Source organism: Antechinus flavipes, chromosome 4 (genome assembly GCF_016432865.1).
Source record: "Antechinus flavipes isolate AdamAnt ecotype Samford, QLD, Australia chromosome 4, AdamAnt_v2, whole genome shotgun sequence".
Classification (NCBI taxonomy): Eukaryota; Metazoa; Chordata; class Mammalia; order Dasyuromorphia; family Dasyuridae; genus Antechinus; species Antechinus flavipes.
This window is the reverse complement of record NC_067401.1, coordinates 129203939-129230157: the sequence shown is the minus strand read 5'-3', so window position 1 is coordinate 129230157 and position 26219 is coordinate 129203939. Positions and strand designations below refer to the sequence as shown.

The following is a 26219-nucleotide window of genomic DNA, read 5'->3' as shown; positions in this document are numbered from 1 at the left end:
GTCCTAAGACCCCTAAAACCTGAAATACTGTCCTAGGGAACAACCACTAACCAATGATATATTCGCATTAGTGTCTCTCCCTGTGAATGACTATGTCCCCCTTTCCCTATTCCTTTTCCCTCTAGGATGGCCATCCTTGGGTATCGACGGCCTCTAGAGGAGAAAGATCTTTGGTCTCTGAATGAGGAAGACTCTTCAAGAATTGTGGTGCCTCGACTGCTCAAGGAGTGGGAAAAACAGAGAATACAGTTCAAACAGTTAGGAAACCTTTTCTTCTTGAGGAGTTGAAATCAAAAAATATTTATTTAGTGCTTACTTTGTATAAAGCAATGCTAAATATAGGAAATGGGGGGCAATCAGGAAACTTAATTGGTTTCTTAATACTAAAGCCTGCTTCCATTACTTCCTTATCCCTTTCCTTAGGAGGCATATTGTATTTCTGAAATGCCTATTCTTAAACCTGTCCTTGATAGTCACTTCCTGAGTAGAAGGTACCCCACTCCTCTAAGAGTAATCCCTCCCTTTCCCTGATTGCCCTGAGACTGGAGTCTTAAGTGACCTCATTGGCCATTTCCTTTGACCTCTAGTCTGGGAGGAAAGCTAGACTCTAAAAATTCCCTCAGGAAGGAAGTTAAGTCTCAAGAATAGGGGAGAGAGGAAGGTTCCCTTCTCTTCACTGATCTATATTTGTCCTGTCTCTGAGCCTCAGTTTCCTTATTTGTAAAATGGAGAAGTTAATCTCTAAAATTCCTTGATTCCAATCCTTAAATACAGGGACTATAGCTAATTCTTCCCCCAACTTTCTCCATCCCATCTCAGACCTAGAGAGTTTTAGGAATTGCTAAGAATTTTGGTCTCCCAGTTTGTGTGTAGGGGGAACAAGGCAAGCGGGTATGAAAAGATATGGTAGAGATGGAACCCTTCTCCCCAATCTATCTACAGCTGGGGTCCCGAATCCAATTCATTCTTGTACATTGGAGAATGTATAGGAGAGTAGATAAGATGACTCTCTAGACTCTCATCTTTTTTTCTTTCCTAGTCCCTTTTAGCAATCTGATAAAACCTAGAGACCTCTTCTCAGAATCATGCTTTTAAACAATTGAAGGAAATAATGCATTTAGGTTAGAGTTGTGAATAATAAAGACGTAGTTTTTTTCCCATTCAAGTTCATGGATCCCAAGAAATCTATCCATAGAATCCTTAGAGCAGGGAGCTGGGGAAGAGAGAGAGAAGAGAGAAAGAAAGACATAGATACAGAGAGAGAGAGAGAAGAGAGAAGGAGGGAGGGAAGGAGGGAGTGTGTGTGTGTCTGTGTGTCTGTGTGTGTGTAGGGGGTATCTGTGGATTCCATATTAAGCATTATTGGTTTAGGCTAAGATGGCCATTAGAAGGGCAACAAAGAATTCAGGAGTCTGATCCTTAGATTTTTGCTCTGGCCAATTCATCAGGCAAAAGAGGTAAGAGTTCTTAGACTTTCTCCTCCTCCTTTGACTGTTTTTAGCCCCAAGATTGCATACACTCTGTGCAACTGTCTCTCTTCTCTTTTCCTCTTTCTCCAAGTCTCCATCCTCAGGCTTGGGGCTTAAAACCTTTAAACACAAAACTGTCTTCTGTTGATTGGCTTGAGATACAAGACTGTCAGCAGAATCCCAGATCCTGTGTTTCGGATTCTTCCCAACATTACAACCTGCCTGCACCCCTCCCCCTACCTCAAACAAATGGTCACCCTTCCTGCTTTGGTTCCCCCGCACACCTCCCCATACCAGCCTCCCCCCACAACTTCCCCCTTCCCAGCTGCAAATCTGCCTCTTTGAGGTCTCAGCAAATGAGCTGAAACCAGGTCCTCTTATCTTCCCTTGTGATTAAGAAACCATTTAGAATTTGTGCTACTTGCTTGTGCAGCAACCTCCCCAGACCCAGCTGGGTGTGTAGGAAGGGACTGTAGCTAATTCTTCCTCCAATTTTCTCCATCCCATCCCATCTCAGGCCCAGAGAGTTTTAGGAATTACTTGGAATTTTGATCTCCCAGTTTGAGAGTAGAGGAAAGAAAGCAAGTGGGTGTAAGAGAGTATGGGGGAGATAGAACCCTTATCCCTGATATAATACATCTACAGCTGGGGTCCCAAATCCAATTCATTCTTGTATGTTGAAGTCCCCTCTGAATAGGATTGCTTCAAATCTCAATTTTGAGAGAATGAGTACTTTCTAACCCCCAATCTCAATGAAGACCCCCCCCTTGAAAAAAAACTAAACCACACACTATTCAACCCTTCCATGTGAGCTTTCTGATTGTTTTTGCACCCTCTTCTCCCTTCTCATCCAGGCCCAAAAATGTAGCATTTACAAAGACCACCAAAGCAAAGATCTCCAAGGGGAGGGTCTCCAATGAAGAGGCAAGGGAAGATGAGGTTCTCCTATCTGGCCAGTCCCAGCACCAGCAGCCATCCTTTCTTCGGGCCCTGATATTCACTTTTGGACCCTACTTCCTCATCAGTTCTTTCTACAAGTTGATCCAAGATTTGCTGTCCTTTGTCAACCCCCAGCTACTCAGGTCTGACTCTATTCCTTCAGGCTGTGGGTTCCTTTGGGCAACTTTACGGTGAAGCAGGAATAAATAGGGATGAGTGGAGTGATTTCATGTTTTTGGGGAAAGAATCAGGAGATCCATATAAAATCCTGTCTTTGACATATATATTATGCCAGTTATGGGAGTGTGGACAATGTTTTTTACCTCTCAACTTAGAAAATGGGGAAAATTATAACTTACACCATCTAATGGGACTTTAACTACTAATACATAGAGCTAAGTCCTGGTTAGAGGGCAATATAGAGGGAAAAGCATTAAATTGGAAGAGTTGAGGTGCTGGCTCTCCTAATTTGCTGTGTGATCTTGAGAAAGTCACTTCTGACATAATTTTCCTCCTCTGTAAAATGAGTTGGTTGGAGAATCAGAGTTTTAGTGTTTGTTTAGTCAGGTCTGACTCTTCATGACCCCCATTGGGGTTTTCTAGCCAAAGACACAGGAATAGTTTGTCATTTTCTTCTCCAGGTCATTTTATAGATGAGAAAACTGAGGCAAATGACTAGATCACACAGCCAGTAAATGACTGAAGTCAGCTTTGACTCCAGGGCCAGCGGTCTATCCACTGACCCACACAGCTGCCCCAATGGAGAAGGCACAAAAGGATGTTTGTTGAGAACTGAATTTTAGGTGTGTGTTCAAGGGAGTTTTCCATAGCTGAACCACTAGCATTAGCTCATAGTCTTCATTTACCCTGATAATATTCTTTCCCAATCTTCTTGCAGCTTACTGATCAGGTTCATTTCAAACCCTGCAGCCCCAGGTTGGTGGGGTTTCTTGGTAGCTGGGCTGATGTTTGGTTGCTCAGTTATACAGACTCTGATCCTGCACCAACATTTCCAGTATGTCTTTGTGACTGGCATACGGCTTCGCACTGGGATCACCGGCATCATCTACCGGAAGGTCAGCTGGAAGAAGGGGGAGGAGGGACTGGGTAGGATGAAGGGCTCCTCATCCTCCATCAGGACCTAAATCTAAGCAGAGGCACTAAGTAGTAAAACACCAGATCTGGGAGGCTTTAAGTTAACAATGTGTTCAGGGGTCATTGCTTATCCCCAGCACTGGCCCTGGGTCCCCCCCATTCCCTGGCTTTGCTCTATCTGTTTCTAGGCTTTGGTCATCACCAACTCAGCCAAGCGTTCTTCCACTGTGGGGGAAATTGTCAACTTGATGTCTGTAGATGCCCAGCGATTCACAGACTTGGTCACCTTCCTCAACATGCTGTGGTCAGCACCCCTGCAGATCATGCTGGCCATCTACTTCTTGTGGCAGGTGACTCAGCCCTGTCCCAATCCCCAAACCCCCTTTAGATTCTCCTCCACCCCCTCATCCTGACCTTTTCACTGGTGTGACTCACTACCGTAATGGGAAGGAAACCAACTTTATCTCTGACATTGTGGGCAAAGAGAAAAATTAGAACGAACCTGAATCTTCTAAACCTCTATAGCTCTGCACTCCCATCTCAGTCCTATTATATGACTTCTTCCCTCCTTCTAGGTCACTTTATTATAGAACGGGGATGATCAGGATGGAGGGGAATGGGAATCAGTCAGCAGCTGGTCCCTGAGTTGAGGAAGGGGACCCTGGAATTGGTGTAGAGGTGTGTCTAGCTCTCTGTATCTGTCTCCAACTGTCTCTGTCTCTCCGACTCTGTCTCTGTCTCTCTCCGTGTCATTGTCTCTCTCCATGTGTTTCCATCTGTCTTTCTAGCTCTATCTCTAGCTTTGTTTCTGTCATCTCTGTCTCCAACTGTCTCTGTCTCTGTCTTTGTCTCTCTATCTGTCTCTGTTTTTGTCTCTGTCTCTGATTCTGTTTCTGTCTCTCTGCATCATTGTCTCTCTGTGCGTCTTCGTCTGTTGCTTGGTCTCTGTCTCTGTCTCTCTGTTTTTTTTCTGTATTTGTCTCTCTGTCTCTGTTTTTATCTCTCTGTTTCTTTCTATTTGTCTCTCTGTCACTGTTTCTGTCTATCTCTGTTTCTGTTTTTGACTCTCTGTCTCTGTTTTGTCTGTCTCTGTCTCTGATTCTATTTCTGTCTTGCTGTGTCATTGTCTCTCTGTGTATCTCCATCTGTCACTCTGTCTCTGTCCCTTTTCTTTCTGTATTTGTCTGTCTGTCACTGTTTCTGTCTCTTTCTCTGACTCTATCTCTGTCTCTCCCTGTGTGTTTGTATTTTCCCTGTTTCACTTTGTCTAGCTGTGTTACTTTCAGCTGAGTGACTCACTCTGGCATGATTTGAATCTCTCTGCTCCCTGCTTGGTCCTCCTTGAGTACTTGGTCTTTTCTGATTACCTGTTTGTTTGTCTCTCTTTATCCTGTCCTCTCTGGTCTGTCTTTATCTGACTCTGCCTGGTCCTTTCTGTCAGGCCGCATCTGACTTTCTGTTTCTTTCTGGTTGGCTGTCTTAAACAATAATACTAGGATTTATATGGAGACAGCTAGGTGGCACACCGGACAAAGCTCTGGTCTGGAATCTGAAAGACTCATCTTCCTGAGTTCAAATCAGTCTTCAGACACTTACTAGCAGATTCTGGGCAAGTCACTTAATCCAGTTTACCTCAGTTTCCTCATCTGTAAAATGAGCTGAAGAAGGAAATGGCAAACCATATAGAATCTTTACCAAGAAAACCCCAAAGGAGATGATGAAGAATTAGATACAACTAAAATTACTCAAATAACAACAAAACAAAACAAAATACAAATGATAATAGCACCTAGCTTCCAGGGTTTTTATCAGAATCAAATGAGATAATAATTTTAAAGCACTTGGCACATAGTAGGTGCTATATAAATTTTAGCTATCATTGTTATTCATATAGTCACAGCTTTAGTGCTAGATGAGGTCTTAGAGAAGTGGTTCTCAAACTTTTGTTCTCACTATCTTCATGTTTTCAAAAAACTATCCAGGATCTGTTCAAAGAGTTTTTGTTCACATGGGTTATATTTATAGCTATTTACTATATTAGAAATAAAAAATAATTTTGAATTTGTAGACCCTCTGAAAGGGTTTCAGAAACCCCAACAATTCTCTGGACTACACTTTGAGGACCACTGCCTTAGAGTCTTGGATACTCCCTCTCATTTAATAGATGAGGAAATTGAGGGCCAGAGTCACATAGGGAATGAATAATAGGTCTCCAAGACTTAAACTGAGGTGCTCTGGTTTTGAATCCATGGCCATTTCCCCTATGCCTCTTAAACTGCTGCTTCTATCTCTCATTGGCCTTCCTCTCTGCCTCAGAACCTAGGTCCCTCTGTCATGGCTGGTGTTGCTCTGATGATTTTGTTGATCCCTCTAAATGGGGCCATTGCTATGAAGACTCGGGCATTCCAGGTGAGTGCCAAGCTCCATCCCCAGGGTTGTGGGAAGAGGGAAATGGGAATCTGAGACTGCCACTGACTTGGGAAAGAAGCTTTATTCAGTCCCAGCTGAAAGCACTCCAAGTCCTTCGATTGCCTCATCAAAATTCCCCTTCCAGAAGAAAAAGGTTTCAGGTCTCAGAGTCAAATAAGGGTTAGTCATGTGTGGGGTGGGCGGGGTTGAGATGGTTCCTTTCTTGTTAGCTAGAATCATAGAAAGAGAAGTAACATCCCTCCCTCCCCACCCCCAAGAACACAGTGTATATATTTTCTATCCATTTATCTGTATACATTTTGCAGAATGTGACTCAATAAGGACAGACAGTGTTTTCATGGTTTGCTTCATATCTCCAGTCCTGGCACTGTTTCTGCTTGTTAAATAAACTGAATGAATGAATGTGCCCTTTCCCCTAAAACACACTTAGGTGGAACAGATGGGGTACAAGGACTCCCGAATCAAGCTAATGAATGAGATCCTGAGTGGAATCAAGGTTCTGAAACTTTATGCTTGGGAACCCAGCTTCTCCCAGATGGTAGAAAAAATACGCCAAGGAGAGCTCCAAGTGCTACGCAAGGCAGCCTTCCTCAACGCTGTGTCTACCTTCACCTGGTTCAGTGCCCCTTTCCTGGTATGATGGGCGTGGGGAGGAGGATGAGACAAGGGAGGTGGAAGTAGTTGCCTCAAACCTTGAGACTAAAATGGCAAGTCTCTCAGAAGTTAGAAGCCTTTCACACAAGCATCTAGTTGAGCCTCTGGCTCTATTTCTGCTTTTTTTCTCTTGAAGAATGACTCAGGAAAGAGTTAGAGAAAGTGGAAGAGGTGGGTAGGTACAATCTGGAAGGAAGTTGAGGCAAACAGGGGTTCAGTGAATTGGGTAAAGTCACATAGTTAATAAGTGTCTGAGGCTGGATTTGAATTTAGGTTTTCCTGACTCCAGGCCCAGAGCTCTATCCATTGAACCAACTGGCTCTCATAACTGATCCTTTCTGTCTGGCTGGATTTTCTTGATTCTATCTTATCTGTCTTTATCTGATTGTTCCTCTCTTGCCTAGTCTCTTGAATGGTATTCAATTCTGACTAAGTGTCCCCAGCCTTCAAATATTTAGGGAGATTTGGCCTTGGATTCAGAGGATTGGAATTCAAAGTCTCCTTCTGTTATTTACCATCTGCACCATCCCTTAATCTCACTGGGCCTCAGTTTCCCCATCTATAAAATGAGTGATTTGACTACATGTCTGAAAATTCCTTTTGACCATGAGCCTATGGTTTTTATTACAGCTGTAATTGGAAATCTTGATATTTGAGTCAAACTCTATTTAACAGAGATATGGGAGATATGGTGCAGGTAGAGCTTGGAAGAGACAGACAATGCCATTATATGAGGGTCCAACCATATCACCCCACCCCATTCAACTCAATAAACTCCAATGGCTTCCTGTCATCTCCATGATCAAATACAAAACCTTCTGGTGTTCAAAGCCCTTCACAATCTAGCTTCCCCTCACACTTTTCCAGTCTTCATACCCTTTACATGTCTCCAACCCCTTCCCATACTCTGATCTAAAGACACTGATTTCCTTATAGTTCCATGTTTTGGATCTGGAAATTTTCATCATCTCGCATGACTGGAATGCTCTCCCTCCTCATGTCTCCTGGTTTCCTTGGCTTCCTTCAAGTCCCAATGAAAATCCCACCTTCTACAGGATGCCTTTCTCAATTCCTCTTAATTCTAGTGCCTTCTCTTTTGATTATTTCCCATTTATCCCCTATGTAACTTGCTAATACATGTTACTTATCTCCCCCACTAGATGAGTTCATTGAGAGAAGATGCTGGTTTTGCCTTTCTTGATATCTTTAGCACTGTACTTAGCACATACTAATAAGTATCCTTTATTACTTATGGCAGGAAGAAGGGGGATTTGTCTCCTAACTAGGACCTCCTCTGACCTTTGACCAAGCTTCTTCAACCTCCCCTGGTACTTAACTCTTCATCTCCCTCTTATCATCTTCTCAACAATGATTTTGAAGCACTTAGAAGTATAGAAACTATTCTGCAGAAAAATCTCATCCCATCATCAGGAGGCCTCCTCAATGTTAGTTACTGGAACAAAGTCTCTGTTATGGCTCTGACATTAATCAACATTTATCGAGCACTAACTAAAACTAGGTGCGATTAAGAATTAATTAGATTAGATAAAGAATTCCCCCAAGTGGTTGCCATATTAGAATTCACATTGCATATTTCCATCAGTCTAGAACCAATGACCACATTAAACACAATTATTGTTTTGAAGAATGTCAATTCCAAAACATGAAATCATCTCAAAAGATTTGCATTCCTGTTCATGATATTCTGGACACCTCAAGACTTATTCTCACTTCTCCTTCTTCCAAATTTGACTTTACACCCACCTCCTTCAGGACATGGAGCCTAAATCAGTTTTCTAGTTGGAACATCTGCTACCTCCTGGTCCTTCTTTGGGCTTTTCTTTCCCTAATCTCTAACTTGCCACTGGACCTGGATGGCTCCAGGGGAGAAAATGAGGCTGGTGATTTTGCACAGTCCTCTCTCATTTAAATCCAATTTACTTGCATGTCATGGTATCAGCTCACAGTACTCTTCTAGAACAAACAACATTCCTAATGGGGGCCTGATGTACCATTTCCCCAGACTATCCTTTGACCTTTCCACTTTTACACACACACACACACACACACACACACACACACACACCCCTTAACCTCTAAAGTTTGTGAGTGTTCCTCAGGGATTTCCCATACCCTTCTCCTTGTACCTGAAAGCTAGTCTTTATCCTAGGTATCATTGACTACCTTTGCAGTCTACGTGTCAGTGGATGAGAAGAATGTCCTGGATGCAGAGAAAGCCTTTGTGTCTTTGTCGCTGTTTAACATCCTGAGATTTCCTCTCAATGTGCTGCCCCAAGTCATCAGTAACTTGGCTCAGGTAACAAACTCGGGTGCGCTAGGAAAGTCACTCAGGATCAGGATAAGGGGATGTTACTTGGGGGTCAGTCTCATGGGTATTCATGGTAGATGAGCAAACCTCTGGTGACTGGAATCCTGAAGGGGGTTACCTGCAGAGCTTCCCGAGTGCTTGGGCTGGCCCCAAAGTGAGTGAGAGGAAGGTGTTCTAGTGTAATCACAGTGCAGGAGAGGTGAAGAGGGCATATACCAGAGTTGTGGACTCTGTGCTTCCTTCCTGGCTGGAGAAGGGGCAAAGGAGACAATGACTTTTACAGACATCTTAATGTACCCTTCATCTCCTTAGACCAGTGTTTCTTTGAAACGGATCCAGAATTTTTTGAATCATGAAGAACTCGACCCCCAGTGTGTGGAAACAAAGACCATTTCTCCAGGTTCATAGATTCTTTTCCCTGCTCATTCCTTTCCTCTCCTCCATTTGGCACATTTTCCTGCTCAGGCTTCTCCTTTCTCCAGAAAAATGCCTTAATCTGCAGTTCCCTTTTTTCCCCAATTGGCTCCTCCTCTTCCTCTTTTTCCTTCTGCTTTGGCATTCCCAAGTCTTCCTGCCCACCCTGCCCCCTTCCCCTGTTTTTATCTCCCTTTCCTTCCTGCTCTCTTTACCCCACATCTTCCAAATCCCCATTTCTCTCCTTTACCCCTGTTCCCTGCCCTTATCACATTTGTTGGCTTTCTGCTTGCTGGCACATCATGCCCAATTAGTCTCTGAGTATCCTTAACCCCTCTTTAGAATTCTGTTCTCCCTATAGTTACTGGCCCATTCTTAATACCCTGAGGACTTCCTGTCTTCTTCATTACTTCTTACATTTCCTTGATGTTCCCCAGGTCCCCACCCCCTCTTATGCCCTGAAGAGTCTCTGGCATCCCAGCACTTCTTTCCCCTTCATTCCACATATATGGCTTCTGCCTACATCCCTGCCTATTTTTGTTCTTATGCTTCCCTTCATCTTTTTCCTCCAAGACTCCCATGGACCTCCACCCTTATTATTCTGTACTATTGCCTGAGTCTGCATTAATTCTTCCCAGCATTATATTATTCCTATAATACCTTGCCCATCCTTAATCCCCTAAGGAATCCTCACACACACCCCCACACTCCCCCACATATGAACAAAATGCTTTGAGCATTCCAGGGTACCTCACTGCTCTTTGTATCCTCCGCAAGGCTCCCTAATCCCCTCTTCCTTCCACCTCCATGACTCCCTATTACTTTTTTTATTTTAATCCATCAGGCTTTCTGTCTGCCCTTACTCCCACCAACCTCTCTCATTCCGAGCTCCTTTTATCCCCTCCCAGAATTCTTTGCTCTTTCTAATCTTGTCCACACTTAATCCTCTCCCACTTCCTGCTTTCCTCCTCATTTCCCCCATATGTCATCCCTATAGGTTTGGTCTCTGTATCTTCTTAAATGTCCTTATTCCTTCCCTCCCTTAACCATCTCTGCAGGGCTCCTTTGCCTTTCCCATCACCCTATCTCCATAGTCCTATACCTTCCCCCTCAGTCCATGCCCTCTCTCACTTTGGCAAATACTTTTATCACTACAGGCCATGCCATCACCATAGAAAATGGCAGCTTTACCTGGGCTCAGGACCTCCCCCCAGCTCTGCACAGGTAAAAAATTGTGCTCCCCCTCAGCAATTTCAACCCCTCTTTCTCCATCTTTTTGACAAAGAGAGTAACTCCAGACAGAAACTTTGGTGTTTAATTCCAGGATAGGTTGACCTGATTACAATTTGATTTCTGACATACATAGAGGATGTCTAGAATCGGGGGAAGTGTTGAATTTCCAGGGTGAGGAATTTGAAAATGAGAATTGGATTCTTTACACATCCTAGCTCACTCTGGGTTCTTGGTTCTCCTTCCTTCCAACTAGCCTGAATCTCCAAGTGCCAAAAGGATCCTTGGTGGCCGTAGTGGGGCCGGTGGGCTGTGGGAAGTCCTCCCTTATATCTGCCCTACTGGGGGAGATGGAGAAATTGGAGGGCAAAGTGGCTGTAAAGGTTAGTAAGATGGACCTGGGATGATTGGAGCTGAGACAAGGGAGGGAGGGGGGATAAAGGTAGGGTAACTGTGGTTCCATGGGAGAAGAGGTTTGGAGATGAGTTCACCTCTTCAGGATGAGGAGGATGGTGAGCAAGCCATGGCTGGGTTTTGTCTCCCATGTTCCCGTGGTGACCCTGAATGCCATGGCCAGGGCTCCGTGGCCTATGTGCCCCAGCAGGCATGGATTCAGAATGCCACACTCCAAAACAACATCCTCTTCGGCCAGCCGTTGGACCAGAAGCGATACCAAGGCATCCTCGAAGCCTGTGCTCTGCTCACTGACCTGGATGTACTGCCTGGAGGAGATCAGACTGAGATTGGGGAGAAGGTGGGACATATTTCTTGCTCTCCTCCCCAGACAGGGGGAAGATTCTCTCTATCCAGATACATGTACTCAGCCCTGTCCTCTACTTCCAGCAGTATGGCTTTGTGAAAAAAAAAAAATCACTGTTGGAGTCTTGCCTCAGTCTTTTAATAGCTTTATGGCCTTGGGCAAAGTACTTAATTTCTGAGTCTCAGTTTCTAAATCTATAAAATGGGATAATGAAGACTTTTGTCTCATAGGGTTGTTGTGAGGATCAAATGAGATAAGGTGCATAAAACCACATATAAATGCTTGTCATTATTATAGTAATGCACATCTCTTACTGATCCCTCACCTCAACCTCTTACAAAGATAGGAAACTTGACCTAAATTTCCCCCAATACCATTCTGAGCCTTCAGTGCTCATGTTACTAGTTCACCATTTTGGAATTCCTTGGAGCTTCTAAAGTGCTATCCTCACCACTACCCATGAGGTAGTCAGTGCAAGTCCCCTTCTCCTCCTTTTACAGATGGAGAGCGGCTCAGAGATATGAAATGACTTGCCCTGCGCTCACTCAGCTGTGCCCCAACTCAGCTGTGTGTTAATGGCATGATTCACGATCTAGAACCCCTCAATCCAATTCTATCACCCTTTCTATTTTCCCACTTTATTCCTTTAGTCTATACAATGATCAGAAAAGATATGAGAAGTCATGTGATCAAGTGGAAGGAACCATGTATTAGGAATCAGGAGAACCCTTGGCTTCAAGTCCCTCAGAATATCTAATTGCCAGAAGTGTGCTGGTAAATATTTAACAACCAGATCTTCAAGGGAAAATATATGCTAGACATAAGTGTAACTTGCATCATTAACATTTTCTCCATCACTTTCCTAAGTTTAGACAATCAACAAAACAATAGGTTTGACCAAACTTGATTTGTAGCATTTGCTGGTATTCATGATGTAAATGCTCAAGGTGAAAACCCAACAATCTTCTCTGGGCAGATCATTTAGTCTCTCTGTGACTCAACCTCATCATAAAATGGAGAAAAAGCAGATTATCTATCTATCTATCTAATAGGATTGTTGTGAAAATTAAGTAAGTCAATGTGAGTAAGATACTCTGAAAAACCTAAAATGTTTTCTAAATGTCGGTTATTAGTATATTAGAGATAGGGAGTAAACTTGGGATTTTACTGACACTAGGAACTCCCAGAAGAGGAAACTCTCCCACTAGTGCAGATTAGTATTTTTTCTGAAACTTTTTATCTTAGAGAATTTCGTAGATCTATGAGAAGGTAAATGATTTGTTCAAAACTACAGTCAGTTATCAGTGTCAGTAGCAAGACTGCACAGTTGTTACTATAACAACATTAGTTATATTAAATAGTGCCGATTTGATATTGTAACAACATATTTTATTAAGTAACGGAAATTTAGTATCATAATATGATCACCATGACTATCGTCATAACAATAACAACAAAAATCACAAATAATTAACAAGCATTTATTAAGCATATACTGGGTGCCAGATTCTGAATATGAGTCCTTAAAGATGAAAAATAAACAGTTTCTGCTATCCAAGAATGTAACATTCTGTAAGGGAAAAGAACATTTACACATATAAGTAGATTCATTGTGTCCCCCAAGTTTTAATAGCTGAATCTAAATTAAGACTACTGGGACACTTAATATAAGCTAAATTACAATGTTATTTGTAGGTAATAATTTTGTAGGGAGTAGTTTAAAGTGAAGGGTGGAGGAAAGGAAGGAAAGAAGGAAAGAGTATTAGATTGCTTGCTGTCTTGGGGTGGAGGGAGGTAAAGGAAGAAGGGAGAAAAAAATTTGGAACTCAAAATATTACAAAAATGAATGTTGAAAACTATTTTTACATAATTGGAAAAATAAAATATTATTGAATTTTTTTAAAGGAAGGAAAGGAAGGAGAAAGGAAAGAAAGGAGAAAGATAGAAAGAAAGGAAGGAGCAAGAAAAAAAGGAAGAAAGGAAGGAAAGAAAGGTGGGAGAGAAACAAGCATTTTAAAGAAGTTATCATGTGCCAAACACTGTGCTTTTTATATTTTTTACAAATATTAAAAATTTTACAAATACTTTTTGCAAGTCTTGGTCTCTTGGATTGCAGGCTAGTGCTTCATCTACTGTGCTATTTTATTCTCTACATCTAGGGGACCAAGAAGGGCATCCTATATGAGATGTCACTTGAGCTAATGGGTATAATAATGCTAAGAGAAAACTACCTATTGGGAAGACCTGACCAGTTGATCTTGGGCCAATGACTTGATTCTCAGGACCTTAGCCCCTCTACTCAATATTCCTCTTAAATCCTTTTGACTACGGATATTTAGGACATCAATTATATGACATCATTAAATACAAAGACACTCCCTTTATTCATTCAAAACACACCCAGCCTCCTAATGTGTTCAGGCCCCCAGGACATACCTTCTAAGGAACTGAAGATCCACATCCTTTCTCTGAATCAAAGATCTCTGGAACAGATGGTTTCTTTTCCTGCTGCCCATCCCTCCAAATGGGGTTGGGTTTTCTGGATTTCTCAGGGATTCCCATAATCAGGCCCTATCACCCCTGGGGCTGAGAGGTGGATAAGGAATAGGGTGATTGGGAGTTGGGCTTCTTTCCCTGAAAACAGGAAGGGTGCTGGAGGAAATACAGACACAGCTTCCTGATCTGTGACCTGGACCCAGCCCCTCCATTCCTATTGAACTTCCCCATGACCCTTGGCCAGGATGTCAAAGGGATAATGGATTGCAGGGCTTTGATGGTAATAGAACCTCATTAGGGGCTTCTGGCTCCCAAGACATAAAAGATCTGTTTTCTATCCTGGCTTTGGGGGAGTCTGAGGGGTAGGAACAGTGGGACTAAAGAAAGAGCATGCAAGTTATTACCTGTCCCACCTCTAAGAATATGAGGAAAAAGAACTGAGGCTAGTTGGGTCAGCCTGGTCTCATAGACATAGAGCTGGAAGAACTCTTACAAACCATGGAGTACAACCCCATTATTTAACTAATGAAGAAACTGAGACCTGGAGAGAATAAGTAAGTGACTTGGCCACCAGCTGGTAAATATCTGAGATGGTCCTGGAATCCAGGTCTTTGTTCCTGATATCAAGTCCAATTCTCTATCCACTAGTTAGAATGTTCAGATCCTTTGAATACAGCACAGCCTGAAGGCAGAGAAGCCCCTTTTCTGACCGGGTTGTCTCTGTGTGACTGTGAGTAGGTCACTTTCGTGTCCCCATTTCCCACTTCCACTACAAAAAGGATAGCAGAATCTCTTTAATCTTCCCTCCTATCCCCACATAGACACAAACATATTGGATACTAACTCATTACTTAGGAGTTTATCCATTTTGGGGCAGCTGGTGATACCGTGTAGAGTTCTAGACTTGGAATCAGGGAAATCTGAGTGTAAATCCAGCCCTCAAGCATGTAATAACTATATGACCCAGGGCATGTCACTTAATCTCTGCCTCAGTTTCTTTAGCATTAGTAGAGATAATAATAATATTATCTCCATGCCAGATTTTTGTCAGAATCAAATAAAATAATAATTATAAAAAGAACTTGGAATAGTGCTTAGCATGTAGTAGGTATTATATCTTCTCCCTCTCCCCCCCCAAGGTTCTTTTGAGGATCAAATGAGATATTTGTTAAACACTTTGAAAACCTCAGAAGTTACATAATGCTCATTACTGTTATTATTATCTTCCTTCTAGGGTATTAACTTGTCTGGGGGTCAGCGGCAGCGAGTCAGCCTGGCCCGAGCTGTCTACAGTGATGCTGATATCTTCCTCCTGGATGACCCACTCTCTGCTGTGGACTCCCATGTAGCCAAGCACATCTTTGATCATGTCATTGGGCCAGATGGAGTATTAAGAGGCAAGGTAAGACCTGGGGGGGATGAAGAAGATCCACTTAAGAACTCTGTTTATTAGGGCCCCTGATAATCCAAATGCATACAGGTAAAATGTGTTTCCATTTCATCTTTCATATTTGCTCCAAAATTGCACCTATGGAGATTCATTAGGGTGCTTTGTGTTTACAGATTATAAACTTTCTTTGTGTGTGTGTGTGTGTGTGTGTGTGTGTGTGTGTGTGTGAAGGTTAAATGATTTGCCCAGGGTCACACAACTAGTAAGTGCCAAGTGTTATGTGTCTGAGGCTGGATTTGAACTCAGGTCCTTCTGACTCCAAGATTGGTACTCCATCCACTGTATTATCTAGCTGCCCCCCAAATAGACTCTTACATTTAGAAGGGATCTCAGAGACTTCCACTCCAACCTGACCATTACTTGAAGACCTCTAATAATATAGAACCCATTACATCTCAATACAGACCATGTTACTGTTCAAACATTTTCAGTCGTTTCTGACTCTGCGTGATCCCATTTTGGGATTTTCTTGGCAAAGATACTGGGTTTGGCATTTTCTTCTTTAGCTCATTTTGCAGATGAGAAAACTGAGGCAAACAACTTGCCCAGGGTATCACAGCTAGTAAGTGTCTGAGGTCAGATTTGAATTCATGAATATGAGTCTTACTGACTCCAGATCCAGCATTCTATTCACTTAGTTGCCCTATTCCACTTATAGGCAATCCTAATTATTAGGAAACTTTTTCTAGAATTGAAATTATCGGCAGCATCCATCCATTTGTATGTTTACTGCTATTACTACCATTAATAATAATAATAATATTTAATAAAATAGTAAATGACAATAATAATGTTAGTATGGTAGAAAATGTATAATGTCTCATCTTTCTTCCAGACAAGAGTCCTGGTAACACATGGTGTGAGCTTCCTGTCCCAGGCAGACCTCATCATTGTGTTGGGCGAGGGACAAGTGTCCGAATCTGGCTCCTTCTCTGCCTTGCTTCAGCAAGAGGGTGCTTTTGCTGAATTTCTTCGTAACTACGTTCCTGATGATGAGAACTTTCAAGAAGAGGACAGTATCACTGGTATCCACCTATATGCCACTGCTCTTTGTTTCCAAATTTCCCCTTCCCTTTTCTCATATGGACTCCTATCCCATTGCTCCTCATTGTTGTCTCTTATCTCCTTCATCTCTCCATTTGTTTCTCCAATCCTCCAGGAAAACATGTCTCTCTCTCCACCCTTTTGTGTATTATAACAACTTAGCTCAGTTTATTAAGAGTGTGTGTCATTTTGGACATTCTGATTTTGAACTGTTCATGGGAAATCTACGTCAGAAATTTAGGAGATTGTTGGAAATTTGGGTCTGACTCCAAATAGAGGTTTGGGTTAGAGATACAAGTTTTGGAGTCATTCATATAGAGATAAGAGTTGAAGCCTTGGAAATAGATAAGATCCTCAAGAGAGTATATAGAGAAAAAGGAGAAAAGAGCTGATCACTTGGGAAATGTCTACATTTAAAAAAAGAAAAAGACTCTAAAAAGATGCAGAGAATTCAGTGGAGAATCACAGAGTATAATATCAACTCCATAGCACATACACTGAACCTCCTGCCAGACACCTCTTTCTGTGTATGTCTCTGTCTCTTTCTCTGTCTGTGTGTGCCTCTGTCTCTATTTCTGTCTGTGTCTCTCTCTCTCCCTCCCTCTCTATGTCTGTGACTATGTCTCTTTTTGTCTCTCTCTTTCTATCTCCATCTCTCCCCCTTCCCCCTTTTCAGTATACATACACTCTGATGAGTATAGTGTCACAGAGGTCAAAGAAGGAGGAGCATTCAAGAAGAAGAAAGTGGTTGATAGGTTAGATTCTTCTGAAAACTGAAGGAAAATATACTTCCTCCATCCATTGCCTGATTGATCTTATTCAAGTCATTTAATCTGTAATTAACTTATTCAAGTTCATCACCAGCCAATCCACAAGCAATTACTATAGGCCAGGCATTGCTAAGTGATGGGATTTGGACCAGTTCTAGAGTCCTTTTGCAAAGCATTCAGTGTATATGTGTTGCTGGACAGCACTCATGGACCACCCTCTTCAGACCAGCCTCTCTTACTATTCTTTCTCCTATTCCACTAAATAAAGGCATCTCTCAAAGCTCCAAATCTAGCCTTATTCTTTTCTTTCTATTGGGGATATTATCTCCTCTAAAGTCCCAGCTCTAAATCTCATCCTTCTATGTCTTTACTTACTGAGTAGTAGATCTCGGAGGACTTTGGTGACAGCAGTTTCAGAATGTAATTTACTAAACTACCTACTCTATGCCAGGCATTGGACTTAGCCCTAAGAATGTAACTACCATGAGTGAAATAATTTCTATATACAAAGAGTTTGCATTTTAATGGAGGAAACAAGAAGTTCTTATTTAAGTCGATAAAGAATGAATACTGAGATAATAAACACAAAGTAATGAAATGCAAGCTAATTTGGGAGGGAGGAGAGTACTAATACAAGTGGAAAGGGGGGGAGGGAGTCAGAAACCAAACTGTAGAGTGAAGAAGATGAGGGCAGTAGAGGCAATAAGCCTTTTAAAAAAAAAAAAGAAAGAAAGAAAATTGACAATGATGAAGAGGAGAAATATAAAGATGTTAGTTTAGTCTCAGGGAGAAAACTAAGACCTCTTTCTTCCCAGCATATATTCTCATTCTCTCTCTCTCTCTCTCTCTCTTTTGCTTTCACCACACCTCATCTCCCAAAATAGGTTTTATTAGGTTTCAACTTCCTTATTTCTCTTTCTCTCTCTATCTTACTTCCACCACCACATCCCCCATCCCCCAAAATACATATCATTAGCTTCAACTTCCTTATCTGAGAGGTGATAGCTCTAAAAGAGGGCTAATTTTAGCTTACAAATAGAAAAAAATCTTCCTTGCTTGCCAGAAAGCTCATTTAGCTTACCCATTCTTCTGCACCCCCATTATCAAAGTCATTCATTCAGAGGAAACCTTTCTATTTATGAAGAGATATACCTGTCCATTCTACTGTGTCAACTTTCTTTGTCTCCTCTTTATTCTAAAGACAGCCTGGCATGGTGGGAAAAAGTAATGCTTTGTAGTCAGAAGAATTCACATCCTACTTTTAACACATTGTCTGTATGACCTTAAGTAATCAAGCATTTATTGAAGTTTCACTGTATGCAATATTCAGTGCTAAGTTTTGGAAATCCACTTTTAAAAAAAAGGCATAAGCAATCCTTGCCTTCAAGGAGCTTATGTTTTAATGGGGGAATCGGCATATACACAGATGTGCATGTAGAAGATAAACACAGAGTAGAGGAAGATAGAGAGGAAGGAACCAACAGCTAATGATAAGTCATTTGACTTCTCTGGGCCTCAATTTCCTTATCAGGAGAATGATGGAGCTGAACTAGCTGACCTCTCTAGTTCCTTCTAACTCCAACTCTATGATCTGAACAATCCTTCCTACTGTCTAAGCTACATTTCTCTTGCTATAGTTTTAGCCAACTGATTCTAGTTTTCTCTTTGTTGAGCTAATGTTTCTCACCTCCCCCAGCCTCCTCTCACCAGCTTTTATTCTCCTCCTTGCTGGGAAGGGTAGTGTTTTGAGGTCAGGTTAGTCATGGTACTTGAGCATCCTCCTCTGTCTTTGTCCCTCCCTCTCCACTGCAGTCTTGGCGGATGAGGAGATGCTGCTGGTGGAGGACACGCTCAGTAATCACACAGATCTGACAGATAATGAGCCAATTACTAATGAGGTCCGAAAACAGTTCATGAGGTGAGTGAAAGGGAGCTCCTTTCCTGATTCCCCAGTGCAAGCACTTTGACCTCTGATGCTCTTCTCCCTGGGTACCACAAACCCAAGTGGCCAGGACTCTGCACAAAGAAGAATGCCCTGTGCCCCAGCTGGGGGTGGAGAGAGAATGTGCATATTAGGAAGTTCTCTGATATTTGCTCCCCTAAGATTCAGGCTGCAGAGTAGCCTCATCTTTGGTTCTGTATCTCTCTGAGCTCCCCAGGGTATCCCAGCTTCCTGGGTTAGGGGTGAGGTGGGGAAAGGCAAAATATCTCCTCTGGGGACTGACATGGGCTGTTCCCTTACCCCCTTTCCTACCCAACTCAGAGACTGTTGTCCCCAGGCAACTGAGTGTGATCTCCTCAGAAGGAGAGGGCCCTGGCCGACCTTCCACTAGGAGACGACTGGGGCCTGTGGAGAAGAAGACCCTGGAGCCAGTCACGAATGGAGAGCTTATCCAAGCAGAGACAGCAGAGATAGGCACTGTGAGAGAGGGCTGGGGGCAGGAGGGAAGAGTGGGAAAAGCGTCCTTGGATCAGGGTTTTGGAGGTAGGGAAAAGCTGGGGTTGGGGAAGGGTAGGCCAATAATACAGAACTTTGGGAGAGGTTGTCCTGTAATATTGGAGAATGGTGGGAAAGAGTTATATGTTATATGGGGAGTGGGGGATGGGAAGGGGCAATTTAAATTCCAGGGGGGTCCTTAAATCCATTGCCCACTTCCCATCTCTCTGGGTTGGATAGCACTGGATGTTGATAGATATTCACCTTCCTTCCTCTACAGGTAAAGCTGAGTGTGTTCTGGGCCTATGCCAAAGCCGTGGGGCTCTGTACTTCTGTGACCGTCTGCCTTCTATACTCTTGCCAAAGTGCTGCTGCCATTGGGGCCAATATATGGCTCAGTGACTGGACTAATGAGCCTATAATTAATGGCACACAGAGCAACACAAGCCTACGCCTGGGCGTGTATGCAGCCCTGGGACTATTGCAAGGTAAAAAGAGGGGTCTTTAATGTCCGCTCAGGAGAGGAGGGATCACTGACTAGAACTGTTTCCCCTAGAGTAGAGGGGTCAAACTAGGGACAGAGAAACCATCTAGTCTCTCCCTCTGTCTTAAAACCAATTTTAATTAGATATTTACATGGTATAGGGCTTCTTAACTTACAATCCATAAATTTTTTAAAGTACGTATTTTGATAGCATATTTCTGTATAATTGACTTCCTTTATAATCCAATATATTTTATTTTGTGTGCTTAAAAATCACTGTTCTGAGAAGTGGGGCATAGGTTTCAACAGACTGCCCGTAGGGTCCGCAGAAAAAGATTAATCCATGAGTCTGAGCAATTTACATAACACTGTCCTCAATGCTAGAGAAACAGATAAGAAAGGATCGATTTCTACTTGTCAGGGAAGCCCTTGGTACCCCAGTTCTGTGAGTTTCTCCCTTCTTTACTTCCTTGGTAGGTCTCCTTGTGATGATATCAGCTTTCACACTGGCCATAGGAGGCATCCAGGCTGCCCAGTTACTCCATAGCAAGCTACTAACCAACAAGATGCATTCACCCCAGTCCTTCTATGACACGACTCCCTCTGGGCGAATCCTTAATCGGTTCTCCAAGGATATTTATGTCATTGATGAAGTCATCCCCCCCACCATCCTCATGCTGCTTGGAACTTTTTTCAATTCAACATCTACACTTGTGGTCATCATGTCTAGCACCCCGCTTTTTGCTGTTGTTATCTTACCCCTTGCTGGGCTCTATATATTTGTACAGGTACCTAGAGCTGATGGGAGGAAGGAGAAGAGATACTGGGATAAGAATTGCCTTAGAGGAACAGGGGCACAAGAGCCTGGGAAAGAAGGAAGATGATGTCTCAGAGCCTGGAGGGAGGAAGTCACGTAGGAGTTGTATACTGAGATTTTATTTGAGGCCTGATAAGGCTTCTGAACTATCTAAGTGTCCAGAGGAAAGGAGTGACCTTTTGTTGCTATTAACAGTGACATTCAACCTTCCAAAAATGGTTTCCAGAATGACCATGAATCTTGAGTCCCCAGGGGGATGGAGTGCAGTCAAAGAGCTGAGTGGGTCATTGGGAGAGATATGATGATTCAAAGAGGTTTGAGGGGTACTCTGTTGCCCTTGCTTCTAATGTCTTTCTCCACCCTGGTCAGAGATTCTACGTGGCCACTTCGAGGCAACTGAAGCGCCTGGAGTCAGTCACCCGTTCCCCCATCTATTCTCACTTCTCGGAGACTGTGACAGGAACTAGTGTCATCCGTGCCTACAGACGCACTCAAGACTTCATGGCCATCAGCGATGCTAAGGTGGACGCCAACCAGAAGTGCTGCTATCCCAACATCGTCTCTAACCGGTCAGGAGTGCTCTCAGCCCACATTATGCCTACCTTTGATCTGGCCTATGGCCTCTGATACCTTGTCATCTACTTCTGATCCCCTATCACCTCTGAGCTCCTTCCCACTAAAGCCCGTTGCCTCTGAACTTCCAGTCCAACCATAAGTCCTGCACCATCTCTGAATATCTGTCACCTCTAGCTCCATGTTGATCTTTGACTTCCTTATTTATAAACTTCTCCCTAGGTGGCTGGGAATCCGTGTGGAGTTTGTGGGTAACTGTGTCGTGCTTTTTGCTGCACTTTTTGCTGTGATTAGCAGAAACTCCCTGAATCCAGGATTAGTTGGCCTCTCTGTGTCCTATGCACTACAGGTGGGAACCTTCTCCAATCCTAGGGAGGTGGGAGCACTAACAACCAAAGAGGAAGGACCATAATATACCTTCCATGCACACATATTGTCATACATGGCATAGGTCTCAACCTGCCCAAAGAACAGAATAACGTGCTAGCACATAAGCACCTAAACTCAAAGCACACACGTAGGGATGGATGTACCTGCCTATAATTCAGGTAGGTCTTGCTTCATATAACAGGGCAAGTGAAGTTTTTATAAAGTAGATATTTATAAAGTAGATATTTTAAATGAGTGACATGTGCTTTCTCTTTTAAAGAGTCTTACTGTGAATTCTTTGGTCAAGTAAAATTTCCAAGTTACTTGATCCAGACCTAGTTCAAGTGATCTGGGAGCATACATATTGTCATACATGGCATAGGTCTCAACCTGCCCAAAGAACAGAATAACATGCTAGCATATAAGCACTTGAATTCAAAGCATACACATATGGATGGACTTACCCGCCTGTAATTCAGGTAGATCTTATTTTATATACCAGATGTGCCATTGAAAAGTTAAGAGCAAATGAAGTTTTTATAAAGTGGATATTTTAAATAAGTGACATGTATGGGGCAGCTGGGTGGCGAAGTGGATAGAGCACCAGACCTGAAGAAAGGAGGACCTGAGTTCAAATCTGGGCTCAGACACTTAACATTCCCTAGATGTGTGACCCTGGGCAAGTCACTTAATCTCAAATGCCTCAGCTGAAAAAATAAAAATAAATAAATAGATAGACACAAGAATAAATAAATAAATGAGTGACATGTGCTTTCACTTTAGAGTCTTATTGTGAATTCTCTGATAAAGAAAAATTTCTAAGTTAATTGATCCATGCCTAATTCAGATGATCAGGGAGTTTAGTTGCTTAAATCAGAGCACGCCCATATTTAGAGTTGTACATGATCCCTAGATTTTCAGAGAAAGACATATACATTGACTTCCAAATGCCTTTGTTATTGCTGGGAATTTGAAGCAGAAAGAAACCTGGAAGGAGTTTGGGATGTTTTTAAACTTGGTTCTCCCATCCTACTTCCTTCTTCTTTTAGGTTACAATGGCTCTTAACTGGATGGTACGGATGACATCAGACCTGGAAAGCAACATTGTGGCTGTGGAGAGAGTTAGAGAGTACTCAGAGACGAAGACTGAGGTGGGGACATGCTGCAGATTGGGGTCAGGAAAGAAGGGGATAGGGTGTGGGTTTGATCAGGTTCCACAAGGGTGCCTTGAGGCAACTGAGTCAATGTTTGAGTTCTGAACCATGTCCTACTTCTGTATCTCAATTTTACTCTATGCTATATGCCATGAAGTTAAATGACATTGTATAAAATATGGTCTCTGCCCTTTACAGTCTCCTTTGAGTGACAATATGACAAGGATAATGCACTATTATCTGTACTACAAAACAGAATGAGACGAGTGCCAAATAAGTGATGCAATCCTGTAGCATTTAAGAGGAGAGAAGGCTTAGTTCTGACTGGAGTGATCCCTGAATGCATCTTTGAGAAGTAACATTTCTGATGGGCTTTGAAGGATGATTGATTGGAAGGGAGAAGGTTTTACAAGGAGAGGAAACAGTTTTGGAGATAGAAAAAGTCACTTAAGTAAGTAGTAGGAATGAAAAGGAGTGGATGAACAGGATAAACATTGAGGGAAGAAAGACTTGAACGTGAAGAAGTAGGGAGAAAAATAGAGGTTATTTTGAAGTTTTACATCTGGGAGACTAAGCTGGTAGCAATAACAGTCTTGGAAGCAGGAATTCAGAGCTAATTGAAATTGATGAGACAAAATGTGGTAGAGTTTCATATCAAAACTTTTAAGTTAAAAAGAAATCAATCTCACAAGTAGAGGATAGAGGAGACATAACTTGGCCTCTGGTTCACAAGATAAAGATCCAGTAGTTTTTGTTAATCATAAACTTAATTTGCTGAAGACTGAATTCCTCTGGGACTGAGACATTGCCTTATCTAAACTTTATATTTTCTATACTTAGTAAAGGTCTCTATACACAGAAAACATGGTATAAATATTTGTTGCATTGTAGAGTCAACAATGTGAGACAGCTACAATGTTGTACCGAGGATAGTAACTTAGTTTTATTGATTTTTGTATCTAATGAATGAATACTAAGTGAGTGGGTGAATGAATGAGCTAATAATGAATGTAGCTGCCAAAAAATAAGAAGAAAAAAAGAAACCTACACATTTTTTACAGAAGTATGGCATTCCTATATCAGAAAGTAAATAATGGCATTGTACTCTATCCTGGTTTGACTACTTCTGGAAAAATGATGGCTGTATTCAAGTATTTGAAGGACTTATGTGGAAGAAAGAGAAAATATATTTTGTACTTTCTGGCTAGGAGGGCACAAAGATGAAAATTATAGGGGAAGCAAAGTTCAGTTCAACCTAAGAATTTTCTAATAATTGGAGCTGTTCAGTAATGGAAGGAGTTTAAGGGACTGAGTTCCCTCTGCCTAGAAGAACTCAAATAGAAAAAGGCTAGGTGACCTTCTGTCAGGCTTGACACAAAAGAAATGCCTTTAAAAGCTGAGAAGTTGGACATAATGACCTCTGACATCTTTCCAACTATCATATTCTATAGAAGAGGTTTCTAAAAGAGAGAAGGCAAATAAACAAGAGAGAATCATGATTAAAAGGCAAAAAGAGGAGTCAGTGAAAGAGAAAAAATCAGAGAGAACCAGGAAAATGTGATACCATGGGAGCCAAAGCTGGAAACTTTTAGATAAGAGAGAGTAATGCCAAATAATTGGGAGAATTTAATAAAGATGAAGCCTGAGAAGAGGGTGTTGGATTTAGTGATTGGTGACCTTTAAAAAAACAACCCATGCTTCTTATAGCTACTAAATTAGCATTCTTAAGACATTTCTGCATATCATTCCTTTACTCAAAAATCTGTGGCTCTATTTTGTATCTTGATTAAATTACAGTCTTATCAGTTGAGATCTAAAGTGCTATCACTGACTCCCACCTACCTTTATAGACTTATGCTGACCTTTAAGTTCTTCATATTTCAGGTAACCATAGGTTATATAATTGTGTCTTTACCTTAGAATTTCAGAATCTCTAATTTCCTTCAAAGCTCAGCTCAAGCAATACCTGAAGTCTTTCCTGATTCCCCCACATCTCCCAGTCAATTAGTACTTTCTCATTGCTGTAAATGTACTTACTGATATTATTATTGGCTTTCCAGTAGAATATAAGCTTCTCAAAGTTAGGAACTTGCTTTTGTATCCTCCCTCCCTAATGCCTTGCACTCAGAAGACATTCCATAAATGCTGAAATGAAACTCTGAAAGATTTGAGAACTCTGAATAATTCAATGTCCAACTCTGATTTCAGAGCCCTGATAATGACACATGCTACCCATGTCTTTTCTGAGAGAGGCAGTGGACTCGAGATATAGGATGAGACATTCTTTTGGGACATAGTCAGTGTGGGGATTAGTTTTCCTTGACTATGTGTGTTTGCTACAAAGACTTCCCTTTTCTTTTTCCAATGAAAAGGTGGGAGGGAGGGAAGGGATAGGGATAAGATAGCCAAAATAAATAAATAAATGAAAAAAAAAAAAAAAGAAAAAAAGAAAAGAGGACCATAAAAAGAATTGCTGGGGAAAAGTTAAAAGAAAGGCCAAAAGAAAAGCATAGATAAGCAGGGAGCTTTGAAAACTACTGGTGGAACTTTTATACTTAAAAAGAAAAGGAAGCTATACAAAATGGGGACCTGTAATTTCATGTAGAATCTCCTTAAAGTAAATGACTAATTTATTTGGTGCTTTAGCTCAGAATTTTAAAAAAAATTAGAAAAGAAAAATGAAAAAGGGGTCTTGTTGAGTCATGTCCAAATCTCCGTAACCCCATTTAGGGTTTTCTTGGCAAAGATACTAGTTTGTCATTTCTTTCTTTGGCTCATTTTGCTGATGGGGAAACTGGGGCAAATAGGGTGAAATGACTTGTTCAGGATTATAGGATTACACAGCTAGTAGGTATCTGAGGCTGAACTCAGGAAGATGACTCTTCCTGACTTCAGACCCTGAATCTATCCACTCTGCCACTCAGCGACCCAAAGAAAAAGGGGATAGTGGATGGATTAAGGCCCTAGGGAAGGGAGGTGATGAGAGCCCAGTTGAAGTCAGCCTTGGCTTGTAGGAGGATCACTGTTCTCTGACACTAGAAAAAATTAGCTTCATTTTATAGTTGAGGAGGAAACTGAGGCAAAGTTAAATGACTGATCTAGGGTCACATAGCTACTACGTGCCCAAGCTGAATTTGAACTCAGATTTTCCTGACTCTAGGCCAGGCTTACTATCCCTAGCTGTCTAGAATATCAGACAGCCAGCACTGAATAGTCATCTAGGAGAGAGATGCAGGATGATCTGCAGGGGATTCAGGAGCAATGGGGACAACGATTTATTTGATAAGAGATGTATACATGGATCC

General features: G+C 42.0%; 1 protein-coding gene across 1 annotated transcript in view; it reads left to right on the top strand.

The window, feature by feature from the left end:
- ABCC3 (ATP binding cassette subfamily C member 3) overlaps nt 1-26219 on the top strand; it is a 71527-nt gene that overhangs the window by 32984 nt on the left and 12324 nt on the right. Inside the window, 20 exon segments of the mRNA XM_051994293.1 lie at nt 126-257; nt 2324-2551; nt 3307-3484; nt 3692-3853; nt 5820-5912; nt 6364-6567; nt 8758-8904; nt 9229-9316; nt 10488-10554; nt 10817-10943; nt 11138-11314; nt 15051-15218; nt 16102-16291; nt 18893-18998; nt 19360-19501; nt 19798-20005; nt 20479-20789; nt 21188-21387; nt 21614-21740; nt 22810-22911. Of these exon segments, the coding sequence (XP_051850253.1) occupies nt 126-257; nt 2324-2551; nt 3307-3484; nt 3692-3853; nt 5820-5912; nt 6364-6567; nt 8758-8904; nt 9229-9316; nt 10488-10554; nt 10817-10943; nt 11138-11314; nt 15051-15218; nt 16102-16291; nt 18893-18998; nt 19360-19501; nt 19798-20005; nt 20479-20789; nt 21188-21387; nt 21614-21740; nt 22810-22911 (3157 nt within the window).